The 22,506-nt window shown below is 30.7% G+C and overlaps 1 protein-coding gene and 1 long non-coding RNA gene across 4 annotated transcripts in view; one reads left to right on the top strand and one right to left on the bottom strand.

The window, feature by feature from the left end:
* The window catches only part of LOC123260954 (insulin-like growth factor 2 mRNA-binding protein 2), a 158,912-nt gene that overhangs the window by 25,361 nt on the left and 111,045 nt on the right, over positions 1-22,506 (bottom strand). Inside the window, exon 1 of one of the 3 annotated variants that reach the window (XM_044722363.1) lies at positions 8,104-8,236. The exons of the other annotated variants lie outside the window; for them this stretch is intronic. Within the exon in view, the coding sequence (XP_044578298.1) occupies positions 8,104-8,192 (89 nt within the window). The 5' untranslated portion in view covers positions 8,193-8,236. Of the gene's footprint in view, positions 1-8,103; positions 8,237-22,506 lie in introns of those variants that run through there. 3 annotated transcript variants of the gene reach the window in all.
* Positions 17,453-17,782, top strand: LOC123260957. The gene is made up of 2 exons (XR_006508584.1): positions 17,453-17,553; positions 17,696-17,782. It is a non-coding gene; the product is annotated as an uncharacterized LOC123260957 (long non-coding RNA).

The raw sequence follows: 22,506 nt of genomic DNA, 5'->3' as shown, positions 1-22,506 counted from the left end.
TGGACAGTTTTCACAGATATAGTTACAGATATTAATAATCCTACAGAGTGGTGATGCCAGTAAAATATTATTTTTCGCAGTAATAGGATAAAAAGGCAAAGCTGATCTCGTCTGAACTTGCGGGAAAGAAATCGGAATTTGTTGCAAAAATCTGGGACATGTGATTTCACCCTTTAAAAGTCTTATTAAAAGGAGTGCTGAAGCACAAATTCTCCTTTCTTCAAGTGTTACAAAGAGCAGCAAAGTTCATCAGAAGGTCAGCCTTGACATTATTTCCACCATCTATAGAAATCTCTGCGAAGTGTGGTGCATTGAATGCCAACATTCTCTTGATTAATAAGTTTATTTAGCTTAATTAGTACATATAGATATAAAAATAGTGCAGAAAATTTATAAACAATAATAAATAAATAGTAGAAGAAAAAAAAAGTTATATTTAATACGGATGTGAGTGACCTCGCTTCTAGTTACGTCAAGGCATTGCAGCGTCATTGCGAAAGTCGACGTTTTATTGAGAGGACTATTTACTTAGTGAATGAGCGAGTGAGACGGAATAAGAGAAAATAATAAATATAGACGAGAACAAAGAGAGGAGAATGGACCCAAGTTCTAGGAAAACGAAAGCGGAGCCCACGGTCAAATTATTTATGGCGATGCGAAATTAAAAGTCTCGTTCTATTCCGTTTGAGGGCACGATCAGCCGCATGATGATCCCGATTAACGCCCTGGGTCCAACTGTATCCATTTTGCGGTCCATTCTATTCTATCGTTGAGGAGTGCCCTGCCCCAGAATTTTCGTCATTCGAACAAAGTAGAACATGTTGTCTAAGCTATTAACTCACTGGTAAATTAGCACAATGTTTAATCATTAATTAAATTTTAATTAAAACGCGCGATAATATAGAGTTCAGGAAAGAAAATAAAATTATTTTTAGTTAAAGAGAATTTCTCTTGGTTAAAAAATTTGATTGTATCGATCAAAGATCATGTTCTCTCAATCAAAGTTATCAGTTGGAGGTAAAAACATCTTAATCCAAGAATACAAAAACCCAGAGCAGAAATTCTTGAAGCAAGACAACAATTATCTTTGAAATAATTTCTTATCAGTATGCAAAAATACATAATTTTAATAATTCTTGAGAATGTGTGATGGTTGATACTACATAATAGAGAATAAAAACTCAACTGTGTGAAACTTTATCTTATATCTCGTGTTGTGTAAGTCGATCGAACAACCAGATACGCAACTAAATATAAAGGGTGACAAAGACGACACTGCACGAAAGAGAAGTAATATGTTACTCGGTTGATAGTGCTACTTTATTTTCTTTCTATACCTATGCATATACATTCTCTGGGGAACTCACCGTGTAGGAGGCTATTTCTCTATATCTATATTCTTCTTTTGCCAGTACAGAGGTGGAAAGTAATCAATACTTTAGGACGGTGCGTCGAGGCAAGAGTCACTCCGCTACACAGGTATTATGATAAGAAATTCTCCATAAATTCTCACTTAATAATTAATGAAGGATCAATTAAAGTTATGATTATTATACAGAATTATAAGGAGAGAATTTTAGGGTTGCTATCATAAAAATCTATTGAATGCATTTAAACGTATAATTGAACATAGTGTTTTTTATCATTTGAGTGTATTAAACAGGTAAGCTCCACAAGTATCATTACAATGGCTACTTGTGGAAATATTGATTTATTTGATTAAAGTTAATATAAAAGTCTTAACATGTGTGTTAAAGCACTAAAAACAAAAAAAAATTTAAAAAAAAAAAAAATGATATTGAATGTAACATACATCTGATGATTTAAAAATTTATTTTTCAAAAAATAATTCATTATGAAAAAAAAAATAAATGAAACATTATCTTATTGCATTCTATTGAAAAAATTACATATTGTTAATAATCACTGAATAAATTTTTAATTAATCAGATATTGGAGTAACCTAATGAACCATTTTATTACTGTAATTTTTATACTGTTTTGTGAAAAAACTCAAGAATAAGCCATAACTTATTTTGAAATATCGATACTACTGATTGATTCTATTGAATTCATTAAAAATAAAAAAAAAAAATAAAAAAAAATGATATTAATTTTTTATATGTAAAGAAGTTGATATTAATAAAGATGAACGTAGCTGATGAAAAAAAGGAAGCTCTTTAGTGACGGAGATGAGATGTCGCGAAATATCTATTCGTGAGTTTCTAATTGCCGTGAGGGGCACAAGTGTTCACAAGAGAATGAAGAAGAAAGGACCGCCTACGTACTTGAGCAATTGAGGGGCGCATAATTGGCTCACCAGGTACCTTTAATATAAACTATACCGAGTAAAAGGCCCAGAGGAGAAAAGGTTGAATATCTTTGCTCTTGACGCATCTTTGTCATAAAAAGGTTTTGCTAAATTATTTTGTACAACTGTGCTTTACTTCTTCAATTTATTCATCCCAAGTTAGTATTTTATCAAAATTTATTACATTGACGTCATTTATTTCGTTCATGTAATAATATAACTAAATATCAAGTATTATTTAATAAACTGATTCACATTTCAAAAAAGTGCTAAGTAAGGTAGAAATAGACTTATCTGCTAAGAAAATTTTCTAAGAATGAATATAATGACAATTCCAAACATGCAGTGCAACTTATCTAAGGGCATTGACATGTTTAAGTTATTCTTACAATTTATTATTATTTAATAAAAGAAAGTAATCTTTGTGTATGCAATTATTTTGTTAGAATTTTAAGAGGATAAAATGTTATTAGAAATTAAGAGATCTTCATATTTTAGAGATTGAATGATACATATTTTTAATTTTTTCAATAAAAATCTGATAATTGATGGATGGTTTGTTGATTTTATTGACGATTAAAAAAATATATAATTTTAAGATTACGTCAATTATGATTTACTAAAAAGCCAAAATAAAATTTAAGCGCACTTGAAGTTGAAGACGTCATAGCAAGATTTTGCACGAGGACATTTAACTCATAAAAATTATGATTTTTACTTATTACAGGAACAGCATTTCATAAAAAAATTTAAAGACACAATGTATTATGTCAAAGCAAGTCAATGCAGTATACCTTGATATACAAATTAAGCTGAGCATATGAAAGCCAATTTTTTAAAATGCTGAGTTGCAAGTTCTCGAGTCGCCATTTTTACGGTTCCTCCATTTGAAATTGACACATATACAAGTAATGCAATTAATTGATGAAGAAATGATCATCACCGCGATTTAATGAATAAATCTTTTTTTATTTAGATTAAAATAGAACTTATAGTTATATTTGAAAAATTTTTCATCAAAAAGAAAAAAAATTTACTCTGTCCAAGAAAATTTTGTCTTCCTAAATATTCCTAGAGTTTGTATATAATATTCATTCAACAGACAATAATTGCAGGAAATGTCAAGTTGAAAATGATGGACAAGGAAATTTAGAAAATGACTCAAAGTTCTGTTGAAACGGTTGTAGTATATATCTACAAACAGGTAAATATAAAATAAAAAAATATGACTCAGTCGGGTTTGAAAAGTATTTAAACTGTAGCCAAGTGAATTCAAGTAGACGTGGACTATTGGACCTTTTTGAGAACCTTACTGCCTTGAGCAACGATAGATCGGTTCAGGTAGTCAATTTGGCGATAAATGAAACGTTAAAATGCCAACCTAAGCCAGGACAATAATGTGTATATATTTTTCAAATCTCTACTCGGAGAGATGAAAAAGATTTCAAGATAATGCATAGGTAAGACCATCGGATTGAGCAAGCACAACCATTCTTCGAAATTTAACAAATCCAGCATAGTACTCGAACAAAAGATCCCAATGCTTATTTTGTTTGTACATTGCCTACTACCTATTTAGAAATTTCCTAGACCATTATGTTTCCTGGTTGATCGTCCTCGAATATATGTGTACTTTAATTCTCTATTTTTACAATAAAAAAATTTAAATTTACTTTTTTTTAATTAACAAAAAAATAATCTTGCCGATACTTTGCCGCACGATAAAAAAAAAACAAGTTATTGATATTACCGGCAACGGCATTGCGGGGGTGAAACGCAGCTTTCAGCCAAAAGATAGAGCCACGCACAACTTACGCATCATTGACCAATAAAAAGTAATGTAATTGTGAGTAGTAGTTTACTATCCGAACAAAAACAGTTTCACTGTAAAAAAAATCACGCCAAGTCCACGTTCATAAGACTATTAGGAAAAAAAAAATTTTTTTTTCTTTACAAAAAGATACAAAATAAAAAAATAAAAAAATCCAAGTAACCGATATGATTGTTTATGATTTTCGGAAATTAAAAAAAATCTTATTGTAAATTTAAAAATTAAAAAAAAAAATTTTAGAACGTATTTAGTGTGCGTGGTTGCAAAATATTTTACTTTTAATGAAATTCGTAAAATCTATTTATTAGGACTTTAAAAAAATTGAAATACACAATGACGCACACCAAGTACGTTCTAAAATTTTTTTTTTAATTTTTAAATTTACAATAAGATTTTTTTTAATTTCCGAAAATCATAAACAATTATATCGGTTACTTGGATTTTTTAATTTTTTAATTTTGTATCTTTTTGTAAAGAAAAAAAAATTTCATTTTTCCTAATAGTCTTATGAACGTGGACTTGGCGTGATTTTTTTTACAGTGAAACTGTTTTTGATCGGATTTTAGTATTTTTTGTAATTATAATGAAAATTTACAATTGGTACCAACTTAAATCTCGCGTTGGCAGCATTTTTTACTGCAAACTATCCCCTTGAAGCTACAGTTTATGTAGATATAATTCCAGTGCACCCTGGCGGCCGTAAATGTAAGCTGTAAATTACTTTTTTTAACTGTAGTTGCTTATCTATAGGAGGATTACTAAACATTTTTATTTTATCTAGTCTGTGGCGCTGACCTTTCTCCATAAAAAAAAAAGTCAGGATCGAAATTTGTGAGCGAGCTATAGTATGTGCTGATAAAATTTAATAATTTCAAGTAAATAAATTGTTATAAGTGAATATAATTAATTAATACGGTGAAATAAATTATGAATTACTGTTATGATAAAAAAATTGGGTATAAAAAAAGTACCGTAGAATTAAATAAAATTTCTCAACTTCAAAAAACCGTTTTGCTTACAGTAAACACAGTCGGTAGTCTGGCGCTCCGTTTACAACGGATTTGAACGGAACTTGGCGCCAGATTCTACTGAATTTGTGGATCATATTTCATGTGTGGAATTTTAAGATTTTCCGGATCATTTGCCTTGAACTTTTTAAATTTTTTGTCATTGTACTTGTATAATGCCAATAAAAAATAAATTAATTTTATTTAATCATTAGCTAAGAGAAGATATTATAAGATACTTGTGAGACTAGTTTTTTTTTTGTTTCACACATAACACCGTCATCTCGCCCTTTCTCTCTGGTTAATCGTGACCTCGGTAAAGCGTTCAAAAATTTATAAATTCAACTATTTATTTAAAATATTATCTATTATAAATAAACTGTCGAAATGAAATTTATTAGACAAGCATACGGGTATATTGTAGAGTGTGTCGCTGAGCACAGCACAAGATTAGAATCAAAGTAAACGCAATGAGGAATTTTTGATAATAAGAATTAGATTATAGTGAAATAAAAAATGACTATGACCTTGAATTGTGATCATCTAACCGCACGGTTGCCATTAATGCCGGGCCGATGGATGGCACTTCTCAGAATTTCATCCACATTCGAATTCGTCTCGTGTTCACCGCTTCAGGCAACTCGTCATGCTTACACTATATTTCTTAAACTATAGGAAAAAAAGCTACATAGTATAGCTAAGCTGTTGCTACATACTTTAATATATAATTTTTAACAGAATTATTAAATGTAATTATGAACGACTCCGAAATATCTATACCTTTGTTTAACTTGAAAATAATCAATTTGCGTCATCGGTAGATAGTCTAAGACAACAACGAACAGTTATTCGATTATTTCGTTCTATTTTGAGAGAAAAAAAGTCTATTAAAAATATATATATATAAATTGGGTTAATTGTTACTACGTTGATACAATGCCCTATATAAAGCCCTCTAAGAAGTTTCATTAAAACGCTAATAGTCTTATTGAACAAAGTTATTTTTATCAGTAATATTGACACAGTATTTATACGTATTGACAAACATGTAATTGTTATATTGTAAGTTTATGGATAATTACATTAATATATCTCCAATTGTGAATTATATAAAAGATTTATACAATTGAATTGTCCTTGCAATTTAATACACTAACAGAAAAATTAATTTGATTTTAGCAATAAAATTTTTGAAATCTAGTTAATTTTTTTTTTTAACTATTTAAAAACTTGATCAGAAAAAATTTTTTTAAATTGCAGTTTTAGAAAATTTTCAGCTACTTTTTTTATATTGATATTTTAGCAATAAAAAAAAATTATTTTTGAGTTAAAAAAAAAAAAAATTTTAATATCTACCACAATTATAGCCATAATAATAAAATAAAATGTTTGAAGTAATAATTCCCAGAAATTACTACTATAAAATAGTCGGCAGTCGAAAAAGTGACATGAAAATCTCGAGTGATTATAAATAGAAATAAAATTTTATACTGGTATATTGTATATCTATCTATCACACATGTTGTCTGTGCGTGCCTAGACCAAACTTTTGGGTATCTAATGTTTTTAGAAAAGTCTGTACATCCGGAAAACAAATTCGTCATAGGCACGCATTCATGACGCATAAAGGCCCGCCTAGAATTTTTAACTTTTATTTTAATATTTTAATTTGTTTTAAGACAATGAACATTATAACTAAATTTAATAAAAATAAAAATTGCTAATAACTGTGTATTTATGTTTTTCAAAATTATTAGGAGGGAAATTACAAATTTCAATTGTGAGAATTTAAATAAATAAATTTTTTTTTTAAAATGTACATTAAAGTTGAAATTAGTGATTTCCGGTTTTGGAGTTGAGTTTACCGAGACTAAAATACGATATCATATATATATATGTATGTAGATAGTAAGTTCTAAGGGTCTGAGGAAACATGGATCTAGCGACTACAAATATGGTTTTATATTTTCCGGTATTATTTATACGTGTGTGAAGTTATATACATATATATAATCTATTTTCGGCGACCATGCAACACACGTGTGTGTGACCACCCATGGTAACGCTGTTTTATGTTTTATTTCACACAGTTACCATCAGCACCTTCTTCTACTGAGTCATTCCTACTTACGGTGCGCAGGCGGACTCCTAATTTATTTATAAAAAACTACCTTAATTTAATCATTCTAACATCCTCGATACATCAATGTTTTTACTATTATGCTAAGGTTATGAAAATTCATAAATTAAAAGTAAATTTTTTTTAATCAGCCTATTAAATTCATTGAATACTCTCGCGCCAAAAACATTGAACTATAGCTATACAAGATTATTCGGAGTACATTTGTGTATCAGAAGCCGTTAGAAATATTTTTCATGATAACGAAACAGAGATATAGTAAAATTTTTTTTTAACTGATAAGATATTTTTTTAAATCAATTAATTTGTTTTATTTTTAATTTCATTTATTGAAAAGTTGGTGAATTTTTTATCTAATTTGTGATACTCTTAACAATGAATTTAATTTTTTTTAACATACGTCAATTCATTATTCTTTAAATATATCTTATCAAGTTATGTATTGTCTATTTACTTAGACAAAGTATTTCCAATATACGTGTGTGTATATAGTTATATTTTACGAGTGAGATTAGGAGCAAATTAACATGAAAATATTGAGCAAATAAAATGTAATTTAATTTTAGAGCAATAAAGTCTTTTCAAATTAAAACTATCAACACTTGATTATTTAAATATTCTTTGTATATAAAATTGATGATACCGAAATGAGCAAACATCTTACAATTTTTATTATAACTAAGTTATTTTTAAAAAAATTTTAAATGTATAAATTAAAATCAAATTGAGTATAATTTTGTTAGAAAAATTCCGAAAATTGTCAGATGTCTGCCAATTTGAGTAACATAAAAATTGATAAATTTGTAAAAAATACCTTGTGGTTTCACCATTTTTATCCTCTATTTCTAAACGTTCCATTTCCTTCTGTAATATGCTACCTTCGCTGAATTTATCCAAAGACATGATTATATCTAACGTATGTATTATTATTCACAAATAAAACCGTTTATTAAAAATGAAACTGGCGCTTTTTATTACAATAATAGTAATATTAATAATATTAATAATAACTTGTATTTACAAGAACTAGCTTGTCGAGCACAGTAGAACTATAAATTATTATTTATATATTTTTTTTCATTTATTTATTATATATTTATATATAATATCCATATGTATATATTTAATATTTATCTTTCTCTTCAAGTCTTCTCGTTAAATATATCTTTCTCGCAAACTTGTTTCAATAAAATTAATTAAAAAAAAAAAAAAAATAAAATAAGCGTTAAATAAAGTTAACGAGTGAGGTAGATTTTACACACTGGTACACACTGAGATTATCCGTTTTTAATTGACACTGACGTAACAAAGCCAAAGTAATTTTTGGAGAATAAAATATTCTGTTTACAGTCAAAAAAATATATATTTATAGATATATATCAGTTAGTATAAATTTTTCTCATTTATAATTGATATATATATATATATATATACATACATATATATATATATATATATATATATATCAGCACTGTATATATATTTTTACCGGATAAATCATATATTCATATATATGTATATCTATATATACATATAATATATTTAATAATAATCACGAACTAAAAAAAAACGATACAAGTCGTACACGAGAGTACACCACTGGCAACACAGTCCTCACGCGGGTTTAGCAACCGGCGACAGTTGTTACGAGAATGGTAGCGCGTCCTCACTCCTACTTGAGTGCCCCTCTCCAGCTCTTTAAAATAGTGTATCCCGACCGCGTGCAGTCCCTTTTCCTTCCCTTGAGCCTCCCTCGCCCTTCTGCTTGATGCCTTCTGCCTTCTGCCGGGTTTCTTCCTCTTCTTTGCACAATTCTAGTCTTCTTATTACACTTATCCTATTATTCTTTCCAACTTCCCTTAGCACCTTCTTCACTAATAAAACTTTTCTATTTATTACTCACTCAATTGTTATTATTAATTTTTAATTTTTAATAAATAATTATTTATGAAATTTTTCCAGAAAATAAAATAATTTACTCCATTTTTTTTTTTTTTAACTCCAAATTATCTCCATTTATTTTTAAAAACTGAAATGCTTACGGGCACTTGTCTCTTCAAGTATCAAGTCCTGATATTAAAAAATAAAAAAAATAAAAACAGTGGCACTGCTATATACTGTACGATTACTCTGGGAAAGTTTCAAGTAGTAGTGCACGACATAACTTGTGTTAAATAAAGTTTCAGAACAAGTGTTTTGCTGTAAGTATCTCTGATTGATAAAAGTTTAAATAAAAGTAAAGCTGAAGTTAAATAACATAATAAACACACTGACGCACTTGGAAGCGTAACAGAGGGGGATGAAGAATGAGAATTATAAGACGAAGACAGTGAATTGGTTGGCGCCGTCTTGCAACCCGGGCGCGTGCCAAAATCAAAACTATATAGTATAGTTGTAGCTCGTGTTCTTGTTCCACACGTTCAAATATGCGGTAATTGTTTTCGCGTGATGACTTTTGTTTTTTTTTTATTTTTTGTTTTTACCCTCCGCTTAATACAACAAGATTGATAGATGAGATATTTTATTCAACACCTTGGCTGTTATTTTGTATACTTGTTATCTCTTGGACCGGATACGTTGTGATATTGAATCTCAACCACAATCTTTAATATTAAAGATGACAAATGAAATATTTATAAAATAATAGATAATTGGATTTTTATACTGTAAATTTAGAAAGAATGACCGAGACCGAAAAAACGAAGGTGGCGGTGAGCGCGCACGCGACGCGTATTTTCTTTTGTACGATACTGGCACTGGGTACTGGCAAAACGTTAATTTTCTCCGAGGATTGAAGGATACAAGCGTCATGTGCATATACGCGTGCGTACTATCAGGGCGGTGGCGTCGATGGTAATTCGTGGTGGTAGTTATAGTCATGGTGGTGGTAATAAAAGGACATGGTGGTGGTGTACTATCAACTACACCCGTTTTAAATCCTACGTCGTAGTTTGTAACTTCGGAGTAATAAAATTTTTCTTTAAATGATCGATGAAAATTTTGTTTTATCTAATAAAATACAAGTAAAAAAAATTTTTAATTTTCTGAGCGGGAAGTTTAAAAAATGTTTGATTTTTTTCAGTCATATAGAGACATGAGACATGATGGGTTGCAAAATGATAACGCGGGAATTTCCATCCTGGCTGTCTGTGACAATATTTTTTAGCATAAATATAAATATAGAGAAAGCGCGGTAAACTGATATTGTATGTTATATGTTATAATGATGTATATATCTTAGGATCCACAACAGAGGAACGGGGTACCTTAGGCCGCGCCCAGCCTATCCCTACCCTTTGACATCATCATCCCCACTGTTTCACTACATACAGATGGAGGAAGTAAAGCGATATAGTGAGTTCTAGCTTAGATTATATTCCCTACCCCTCACTATTGGCATCATCCGCTGGAACCGGCGAGTTCCCCACTGCTAAAAACGGCGCCCGGGATCGTATCGAAAGAATCTTTCTCTCTCTTTTTCTCTATATAGATATATGTTTCTGGTCCGTACCACGCGCGCGCTCAAAAACCCACGGGCGACCGCGCGAATTGGAAAATGCCTACGTCATCAAGCTGCCCACCACCAGAGACATCTGCCGGATGCCGGTAGGTAACTCAGCTTCTAGTCGTTATTTTTCTCTCTCTTTGGCGTCCACCCCCCACACCGTGCGCCAAGAGTCTGATGATGGGCGATGGGCCAAAGCCGAAACGATATACGACTCACTCACTTGCTCAGAACTTTTATTTGGTAGAGGAGCGAAACGTTACGCGGACTTCCCACTACCGCCGATACAAGGTCAATCCCCACTGTATCTTTCATAGTTATCTTCGGTCTCTTTCTATCATCTCTCAGTTCAGTTAAGAGATCCGACAGTGAGACCAACAAGATCGATGCTGTACTGGGAAATCGAGGGCCTAAATTAGATAATACAATTGGGTGAACGTTGTCACACATTCTTCCTTTTCATTTCCCGCTTTTGGTTATTTTAAATTAATATTATTTCACTTTTAAGGTATTTATAATAGAATAAGTACATAATTATAAATGTACTCTTATTTGTAAGAAAAAAAAAAAAAACAAATAAATTCTTAACCGATTTCAACAGTCAAGTAGAGTTCGTGATACGTTGTTAAAAATTTTTGGAGCAAAAGTCTTTAAAAGTAGAGTAGTCGTCAAATATTGAATGTGGCTTGATGTTTATAACAGTTAAAATATGGGAAAAAAAAATTGTAACCTCGGTTGCTATGGCTCTTCAGGCGCCGGTTCCACAATTTTAAGCCTTTCGATATATACTTCCAAGAATTCTCAGGTCAAATAAGCGGTGACGCCCTCAAACTAGCTCGGTGATCATCCAACGAACAAGATACAATTCAACCAAGGTGGCCGAATACCCTACATATTTTATTTTTGATATCCTATCTCTATCTCTTCTGTATTATCTATCTTGTTATTGCTAAACTTCAAGTGCTTCCGTATGATATTCTCATGGTACCTTTGATACTAAACATACAAATACAAATATATATATTATATATTCTCTTCCGGTTTGACTGGACTTACATCTTTACAACGTACCTGATTTGCTTATGAATTATAAAGTATGCAACAAGAAAAAAAAACAAGTTACATTCCTACTACGAACACGTCACCAGCCATAACAAAATATTCTTCCTGTTTCGTAGGTATTATTTTTTTAATTGACTATTCGTTTTTTTTTTCTTTTTCATTTGTTATTAAATACAGAATAATTAGTAATCATATATTTCAAGCGATTTTTTTAGAAGAATTTTGTTTATGTTTTAAAAATTTCTTGCAATAGAATATTAAAAAAAAATCGATTAAATTTGGATAGGAAAATTAATTAACAAAATAATTCTTTTCAGAGCTGAAAAATATTTTTCGATTTAAGAAAATATATATTTTATGAAAATGATACTGAAATTTTTTTTGTGTATATTTTCAAATGCAATATTTTTTTTGACACAAAAAAATTAATTTGAACTGTGAAAATTAACAAGAAATTTCCAAAGGAGTTATGGCCGAGGGAAGAATTATACTAGATGTTTTCTCGAGTTAACCCTCACGTTGCGCACTATCGCGGCATTTCAATTGACACGCACATGGGAATGCCATACCCGTACATCTTCAATCACTAATATATTTCACGACTAAATTAATCGATTTGTGATATAAAAATTGTTCTGAATTATACCGAAATAATAAAAAGAGTCAAAATATGGAGTCTTCTCTGGGTATCTCATGTACACTGATAAAAAAATTGACTTGACTCAAGAGCCAAACTCTTGAACCAAGAATTCAATTTTGAAGAAAATTTATTCTCTTGACACAAGAAAATCATTTTCTTCAAAATGGAATTCTTGGTTCAAGAGTTTGGCTCTTGAGTCAAGACAATTTTTTGATCAGTGTACTAAAAAAAAAAAAAAAAAAGTTAACTTGAATCATATAAAATTAACTTAAACGAAGAAAAAATGTTTTAGTTTAAGAATTTTTCTACTCAAATGACGACGATAGTTTTTTTTTTTTTTTTAGTTATTTTCTTGATTTAAGTTAATTTTTTTTATGTGTACCCAGTGCGCTACTTGGGGGTTAAGAAAATGTACTCCAAAGACAAGAATTTATTTTTTTTTATCTATATAAATAAAAATAAAATGCCGCATGTATGTCCACGCATCACTTGAGAACGGCTGGACCGATTGAGCTAAATTTTTTTTCGTTATCTTCAGAATTGTAAGGAGAAGGTTTGTATGTAAAAAAATTTTTAAAAAATCTACCCTCAAAGGGGATTGCGGGGGCGTTAACAATGAATTATTCCCGTTTTTGAACTATAGCTCCTATAGTTCCCAAATTTGGTAGGAATCTTTTGTAAGAGATATAGAAATAATCTATGAACGAATTTTACGATAGCTCGCTCCACAGGGGGTTGCGGGGGTGGATTTAACTTTCAAATTGTAGATCCTACAGACGGAAAATTTAGGTGGAGTCTTCCATATGTGATGCGGAAATGATCTAAGAGCGGATTTTACAACCCACCCCCAATAAGGATTACGGGGGTGGGTGTTAGAATGTTAAGTTTTCATTTTCAAACTGTAACTTCTACAGACTCCAAATTTAATAGGAATCTTCGTGTATGATGTTAAGTTCAGCTAAGAGTGGATTTTATCAAATTCCAACCTCAAAAGGGATTGCGGGGGCGTTAGTCATGAAAATTTCTCATTTCCAATCGATAGTTTTTATGGACTCAAAGTTTTGTTGGAATCTTTTATTTACAATGTAGACATCATCTCGAATAGGATCTTACGAAATTCTTTCCCCGCATAGGAGTGCGGAAGTGATAATTGTCAAAAAATTCATATTCTTCAAATACAGTTCCTACAGATATAAAATTTAAAGAATCTCAAGAGATACAGGAAATTATAGGGATAGCCTTCAAGGTCAACCGATTTAAATATTTTTCTTAGTCAATGATTAGATTTCAACCAAAAACGAATTTCGTGATAATTCAATTGATATGTAGGTTGTGTCAGAGTGGTGAGTAGAATGTAAAAAATATTTTTGTTCATAAACTAGGACTTTTTGAGACATGAAATTAAGGACATATCTATTAAACTTCAATAACATTTAATAAAAACTTCCTTACAACAATCATCTCTTTGGCAGCGGGGAAAAAGTCATTTTGTAAGGTTTTCAAAACTTAACATGACATGTAGTTATTCAGTCAACGGACTAAGAACTTTATACATGTTATTTTTGCTAATCACATAACTAATTAATTGATTTTATGATTGCGGAAATGTAACGGTTGAAAATGAATGCATTTTTCAAACACTTGATTATTAATTTCAAGCCGATTAATAAAATCTATCATCAGTTTGTCAGCGCGTAAGAACTTTTTTATTGTTATTGTTTCAAAATACCAAGGAGAAGACGACCTGACTAAGGTCATGCCAGTTAATGAGATGTGGGACGAGCTATCTCACGTTCAAACCGCACTGACGATCATAAATAAATCGCCAGGCCAGTCGTTGAAAATTTGCGGAATCAAATCGGAGTTTCCCTGTTTCGTGCATGGGAAATTATACGTCCTGTGTTCGTGAATCGGAAAACCATGATCTTTATATATTTACGCACCGCAAAAAAAGATAAAAAATGTAGTCCATCAAAAAGCTTTAAATTGATTAAGTGTATAACTATGTTGCATTTAATGTAAATAAGAATTTTGTATTAAATTTTGACTATACTTTTCACAAATATATGTAGGTGATACGAAGTTCACCGGGTCGTCTAGTTTTTCAATAAAAAAAAGATAGTTTGCAATAAATAAATCATCTGCTTGCAAACAAAATTTGTTTTTTATTTATTAGTATAAAGATAAATCAAATTTTTTCAACTAGATTGGTTTTATTAAAAATTGGCTACTTTTTACTATTAAGGAAGTACGAGCACCAAGGCAACTTTTGATAAAAAGCTTGATTTTTTTTTTAATATGAAGTTTAAATATGTCTAAACAAATTCCGAAAATTTGAAAGAGATTGCCCGATTATTTAAATAAATAGTTAACTTTAAAGATGAGCAATTTAACATTGGTCTTATGGGGTAACCTTCAAGCATTGATACCTTTCTGTATTTTTCTCGTAAAACTGTCGGTGAATATTTTTAAAAAACTTATGGATGAAAGTAAATATATAAGTGATAGATTTTATTCAAAAAAATTTACACTTGCCCGACTAATTAAAGTGTATTAATTAAAAGAAAAATAAATGCCGCCATTAGCCAATGTTAAATGTATATCTATACATTGAGAAAAATCATATGGTTACTGCTCTCCCCTTACCGCGCTAGAGTCGATACCTATCCCCACCCCGTCTAGCGCTCGTACTTCCTTAAAGGTAGTGAGTATAACTGCAGGCTATTTATTTATAATTAATGACTAAAATGTAAACTACACAAATATATAATAAGTCTTTTTAAAAGTTTTACACTTTAGATGCATTCTATTAGATTTAAAAATAAAATTTTCGCTTTTTTCACTACATAATAATTATAAATATAATATACCAAAGTGTATGTAATATAAACTAAGTATAAACTTATGCTATAAAATAGTTAAATTACTCGAATGATTTAAAGCTTTAAACTTAAGATAGACAAAAAATATTGTAAGGCTAAAATTTGACTGCAAACCTAATATGTAATGAATTTACCATAAAAAGATGTCAGAAAACTAAGTACAAAAATACATGACGGCTCATAAAGTTGACAAACTTGATTGTCATGGTTTTAAAGTCAGCTTAAGTGCACTTAAAATTTACGCTTTAATACACTTACTATTTACCTAGTAGATTTATTTGATATTTATGACAGCCCGGTTTACACCTTGAAGGGACAAAGAAGGTACATACAAGAATTTTAGTACTTCGGTACGGGTGATAAATAAAAAAAAAAAGGAAATTGAGCAGTTTAAAAATCTTTTAATCTTTTCTAGATTTTATGTTATACGGGAAAAAAAGTTTTCTGCTCGGCACCATCTATGTACTGTATAGTAACAAGTGTATCCCCAAGTCGAAATATCAGACCCGCTTAAGCTGTAAAAGTTTCCAAATCCTTTGTAGTTCAATTCGCCGCCTTAGAAGACGCCTGTTTTGGCAGTAAAAGTCGGAGTGAACTATGGATACAGTGAAAACAGGTCCACTGAGTTCCGTTTTCAATGTAAATTTTATCCAAAGAATAATAATAATAATGCAGAGTCAAAACATCAGACCCGTTTTAGCTGTAAAAGTCGGGGTGAACTAAGGACATAGTGAAAACAGCTCCACTGAGTTCCGTTTTCAATGTAAATTTTATCCAAAGCATAATAAATAATAATAATAATAATAATACTAATATCATTATTAGTAGATTTCATAATAATCTAACTATTGCAGTCGTCCTTATAGCGCAGCTTTTAAAAAATTCACCCATTTTCTGAATCAGTTTGACAAACTGAGTCAGAAAATATCTTTCATTCAAAAGTTTATATGTCGCGTTCCAGATACCATAAAGGCGTATTCCGGCAAAAAGCCCCGGTGAAAAGCTATCGGTGCATATAAAATATTTTTTTTTGGGAATCGACGAATTTTCGTCTGAAATGTGCAGAAATGTAGAAAAAAAATTTTATACGCCCTTATGGCTCCCGGGACCCACCTCGAATGCCATAAGGGCGTATAATAAAAACTTTTTTTTCGGGAATCAATTTATTTTTACCTGAAACGTTGAGAAATACAAAAAAAAATTTTTTTGAAAATTTAATTTTTTTTGCCCAAAAAAAATTTTTAGTTTGGAGAAATTTTTTTTTTTTTGCATTTCTGCACGTTTCATACAAAAATAAAATGATTCCCGAAAAAAATGAACCAATATATTTTTGTATAAAACGTGCAGAAAAGCAAAAAAACATTTTACTTCAAATTAAAAATTTTTTTTGGACTTAAAAAAAAAATTTAATTTTCAAAAAAAAAATTCTATTTCGAGAAAGATTTTTTTTTGTATTTTTTGAGGTTTCAGGTAAAGATACCTGATTCCCGAAAGAAAAAATTATTTTTATACGCCTTTATCGGCTCCCGGGACCTACCTCGGATGTCATAAGGGCGTATGAAAAAAATTTTTTTTTGGGAACCGACGTATTTTTTCGTGAAAAGTGCAGAAATGCAAAAAAAATATTTCACCAAAGTAAAAATTTTTTTTAGGCTTAGAAAAAAAAAATTAAATTTGTATTCTACGCCCTTATGGCATCTGTAACGCGATTGTTAGCGAATACTAAAAATGAAAATTTATTTTTTAACCGAAAAATTGCATACCTTCAAAATTGATATGGTCTTAAAAAAATTACAATATAATAATTTACAGTTGAATTTTTAATATTCAGAATTTTAAACTTTAAAATTTATAATAAAATTTTAAAAAGGTACAGAACGATGTACAAATTCTAAAGTATTATAAGAACTTGACTTACGCATTTTTTTAATTAATAAACATTTTAAAAAAATAGTTAATATTTATCAAAACACAATATTAAATAACATAAATTATATAAATAATGAACCGTCACACTTCGTCATTGCATAAATTTAGCTTATAAGAATGATGAGAGGTATGTTAACTCATCGGTCGTACGGTGTAGTGTAGGGGTTAATTATCGGTCTGGTAAGCGCGCGTCTCGGGTTCGAGTCTCGGTTAGAACGAATGTGATTTTCACTTTATTTCTATAAGGTAAAAGCCCCAATAGATGATCATGTACCAGTATATGATCACTCCATGTATTTGTATACCTATATTTGTGAATATAGATATACAAATACAAGGAGTGATCATATACTGGTACGTGATCATCTATTGGGGCTTTTACCTTAAGTAGCGAAAGTTAGGTCTAAATAAAGAGTCAAGCGGTCTAAACATGTGTTAGCTCTACATTAAAAATAATATAAAAAAAAAAAAAAAACTCGAAAAATTTCTTTTTTTATCATTTTACTAATAAAAAAATTATTATTATTATTAAAAAAACAAAAAAAAATTCGGTCTCTAGTTGGGTTCGAACCTGCGTCCCCAGGCACGGTACAACAAAAGTAAATATTATTATTTAAATTGTTATTATTATTCAACGCCTGGTTAGACTGTAATCCTGTCAAAATGGGACAAAACTCCACTATTTACAGTCAAACCAGGCGTCGAGTTTATATAGTATTTAACTGAGCAGTCTTTCCTGACCACTCAATTTTCTAAGAATTGTTGGAAAAAAGTACAGCTTAAACGGGTCTGAATTTTCGACTCGGGGATCGTTACGGGCACAATCCGTACAGCTACGAGTAGCAGTCTGGATAGCGAACGTCACGATCTATTCGGGTGCCATTTACGATACTGTTGCTACGGTTAGTATACAGTTTTCCTAACCTTACTCTCCTCTAGATAGCAACGTGTGGATCGTGACATTAGCAATATCGTATCGTGCAGAGCAGAAAACTTTTTTTTTCAGGGTAGATAAATTTATCGAATAAAATTGAAAACAATAAAAATGAAAAAACTAGCGACAGCTTAAATGAAAAATAAATGAAACTCTTTTTTTCTTCCTTCTAAAAAATTCTTTGATCAAGAATTTCTTTATAATATAAGAGACAAAAAATAGACTACTTGTTTTCACCCTGAACGATCTTTTTGTGAAAACCAGGCATCCTGAAGGTGCTCATAGTACAAAGTGCAGAGTCAGCCGAAAAAGTGTCCAACATTGTCCCTCGTTGCAATTTTATACTTGAGTAAGAAGACAAGAGTACTGTGACGAGATGGACATGAATTTTCTCATAGAAAAGACAATCACCTAGAAGGTACATTATATTCACGCTTAATCAAGAGCATAATCGATTGCTCATTCGACAAATATTATCATGCTTAAACTTTTATAAATAAAAATAAAAACATAATAAATACACTCTATGTACATTCTTGTTAAGCTCAAAGTATCTGGCACAGCCAAAAATAAATAATATATTTTTATTATTATGCTTTACTTGTACACCTCTCGGTTTTTACAAGGCTGATTCCCCTTTTTCTCCTAGCTCTACGCTTTTTCTATTTCTCATATTGGACCTCAGCAAGTCCCACCCGACACTTCATTTCTACTTTTAATTTTTGCGGCTGTGGACCGACTTGTGCTTTCTGTACCGTATTCACCCTGAACCTCACCTTCTCAGGCTGTTGGAACAGAATCATGGGGAAACCACAGAGAATACCCATGATAGTACAGTCGGAGCTGGGCTAAGTCTACAGTGATTGATAAGAAACTCTTCTTTATCGACTACTGGAGTATTAGGTCCCTCTCCTAGTGTGCAGAGATCCCTCGCGCTAGCCAACGCTGACTAAAGTGGTCACACATTCAAGTTGTTGCTTAAATGTGTGATTGCCCAAGTCAGACGTGTGCCGCCCGGCTATCTCTGCCACTTCCAGAAGCTGGCAACGTAACGTAACGCACATATTTTTAATTATAATTACTGAAAAATATTGGTGCGTGCTGGGATCGAACCCGGGTCCCACTCTTTCGAAAATCGAGCACCGAGCCGACCAGGCCATTGCCAGCCTTAGCCAAAAATAAATAAATAAATAGTAAATTTTGCCTATAATGGTCACTTTGGAAAGTTTTCACATGCATCGATTGCTCCAATGGTTTCATTAAAGTATTTGCTTTAATTGAAGTATCATAGATATTTAATCATGTGACGTCAGAACTTGATACGCATTTTATTGATTGATTAGTCGTCGAAGGTCAGGATCAGAAATAATCCACAAATTTGACGAGCAGTGGCGATAATGGTGGAATTGTCAGTTGACGGAAGTATGTCGAGCCAAATATTATGACAAGCTTCAAAACGCAAATTGTTTAAGGCTCCGCATTGTTTTTAACTTCTTAACGTGAAGCAAGTTTTTTAAATTAAATTATTTTTATTTTAATTCATACACTGTAAAAAAATTTTTGGGCCCGGTGTAGTGTAAATGAGTCGGTGTAAAAATTACACCAAATATTGTGTTAAATTTAGGGGGTGTGAATTTAATATTTTTACATCATCAACCGTGTAAATGTATAATTCACGATAATGTTGCGTTCAGAAATTGAATATCGACTCTACACGGTCAAAAATTTATGGTAATCTCCAATTGTCAAATTGTATAGGCGCAGTCATTTATATTTGTAATCATGTGATTAAGAAAAACTTTTTTAATTCTATTTATATATAAATACATTAGTCATACATATCTCGTAAAATCGAGATTTTCAGAATCCTGACTGACCGGCCGAATAACGTACAATACTTTTTGTAACAATTGGTCAGCAAATTCCATTTCAGAGGGACTATAATTTTAAATTGCACGTTATACGCGCGCATTCTAATCCTTAACCAATATGGAATCAGGGTCCATTTTGTCGATTAGTATCGAGAATTTCGATATTAAACTAACTTCACTTTAGTCATCAATTTTATATTATAGGAAATAGAATAAAAACCTGATGCAATCATGTAAATGTACTTACATTTCAATCAAATTTTAAAAAATCGCAAGGCCAATACTAAGACTGCAAGATCAAGACAGATTTTGCTCATCACTAAACTAAATTGATAAACTACTCAAAATCTTCGATCGGTAAGTTAGAATGTGAATTTTTTCTTTACAACGCCTTTCAATTTAATCCAGTTATATAAGAAAAGTACAAAAAAAAAAAAAAGAGGAAGAAATACATTTTGTGACCTAGGCCGTAAAAAATAGGCAGTGAAGTAAAATCTCTAGAAATCAGTACCTTTGCAGATGCTACTCAGTCCTCGAAAATTGAACTTGTTGAGCGAGTATGAATTATTCTAAGTTTTGATTTAATATTAGAATTCATATATAATTCGTGAATTTTGAAATTTAAAATAACAAAACTTAAGATATTGAAAGTGGGGTTCTGGATTACGATATTCATATCGTAATTTTTGGTTTAATTTTTTTCCGTGTAAAGGTTATAGAGAGATATATACACTAAAAAAAAATGTTTTCTGGTCGACGCTATCTACTGTATTGCAACGAGAGTATCGTTACTGGTACAATCTGTATAGCTACACGGAAAAAAAAGATGATTTAAAATTTGTACCACAAATTAAAAGTAAAAATCCGATTGTACGAGTGGCGTTAGTTTTGGATTGAGGTGATACAAATATTGTATTCGCTGTGAGTGAAGCCATGGTAGGGGAAATTAAATCGACTGAAGCGTTCGCAGTGGTTACTTTCGGTATTACGGGGGGCTATTATTACTAAAATTGTAAGCAAGTACACGTGAGAGTATTTATTTTGTTTTAATTTAAATCAATTAAAAAAAAATGAGACACCAAAGTTGTTGTGTCGTAAATTGTAAAAATACCAGCAGAAAAAGTGAGTGCAAGTTTTATAAATTTCCGACTGCTCAATGGAAAAAAAATCAACGGAATCAGTGGATAGCTGCAGTTAAAAGGCTGAAGTAAGTACTACCATAACCTTAATTTTATCAATAACAATAATTCGGAAAATTTTTATGAAAATTAAGTTAGCCGACATCCTAAAATTTTTATAATTATTTTTATTGATAAAATTAAAAAAAATTTTTTTTTAGTTCTAATTTTACATTAAAAATAAAAATTAACGCCAGTTAACTTTAGTATTATAGAATTGAAAATTTTTTCAAAAATTTTAAGTTTAGTGAAAGTTAATAATGTTGTTATGATTCTGTGATGAAAAAATCTAATTTACAATAAATGCTTAAATGTAAATTAACAGAAAAATTTACATACCATTCTAACATTTTTGTAAACACGTGATTTTTAGCGCTGACGGATCACAGTGGGTTCCCAAGCCATGTGATTGTATTTGTAGTGATCATTTTATTGGAGGTAAGAAATCAGAAGAGGAGCTAAGTCCCAGCTACATTCCAACTATATTTCCTTCAATTTACAAGTGCTCAAAAGTAAATGAATCCTCTGCGTTAAACAGGTAAAAATTATTTGGTAAACTTGATCAATTTGAACGACTTAGCAATGATAATTTTATATTTTCAGATATAAACGCGTAATGAATCGGCGCATGAAAGCACAATTACCTTCAACATCAAATGCTGAGTCCAATGTTATAGAATCGGTAGAAGTGATGACTGAAAATCCTCCAGTAGTGTCTTCAAAAGTAGACCAAGAGTGTCAAATTGATTTTTATTCGAACTCTGATATCAATTCTCAAACATTTACTTGCAATCGTTATGTCAAAGACGATTTATGTCATGCTGAAACTCAGACAGAAATTGTTGAAGATACTAGGGCGATTAAAATTCATATTGGTAATAAAAAATTTGTAGATAAAGAATGTGGTACTCCTAAAACCTTTGTTGATAAAAGAAAGTCAAGCAAACAGTAAACATTTCAATGGATTCACATCGGTGACAAAGGATCAAGAAATCATTGATCTGGCAGGGGTTTCATTCGAAAATTTTGATTTCTTGTTGACAAGAATGTCTACACGAAAAAAGTACATTGTATCGAAAAAAGATCGACTATTAATTTTTTTAATGAAAATGAAAACTGGATTGACATTTTCAGCACTTGGTGTACTGTTTAGTATTCACAGAACAACAATTTCTACAATTTTTTATGAAACTTTGCAACTACTAGCTAGTGCAAC

Source organism: Cotesia glomerata, linkage group LG3 (genome assembly GCF_020080835.1).
Source record: "Cotesia glomerata isolate CgM1 linkage group LG3, MPM_Cglom_v2.3, whole genome shotgun sequence".
Lineage (NCBI taxonomy): Eukaryota > Metazoa > Arthropoda > Insecta > Hymenoptera > Braconidae > Cotesia > Cotesia glomerata.
The sequence above is the reverse complement of the archived record's forward strand: the minus strand, read 5'-3'. Positions and strand labels throughout refer to the sequence as shown.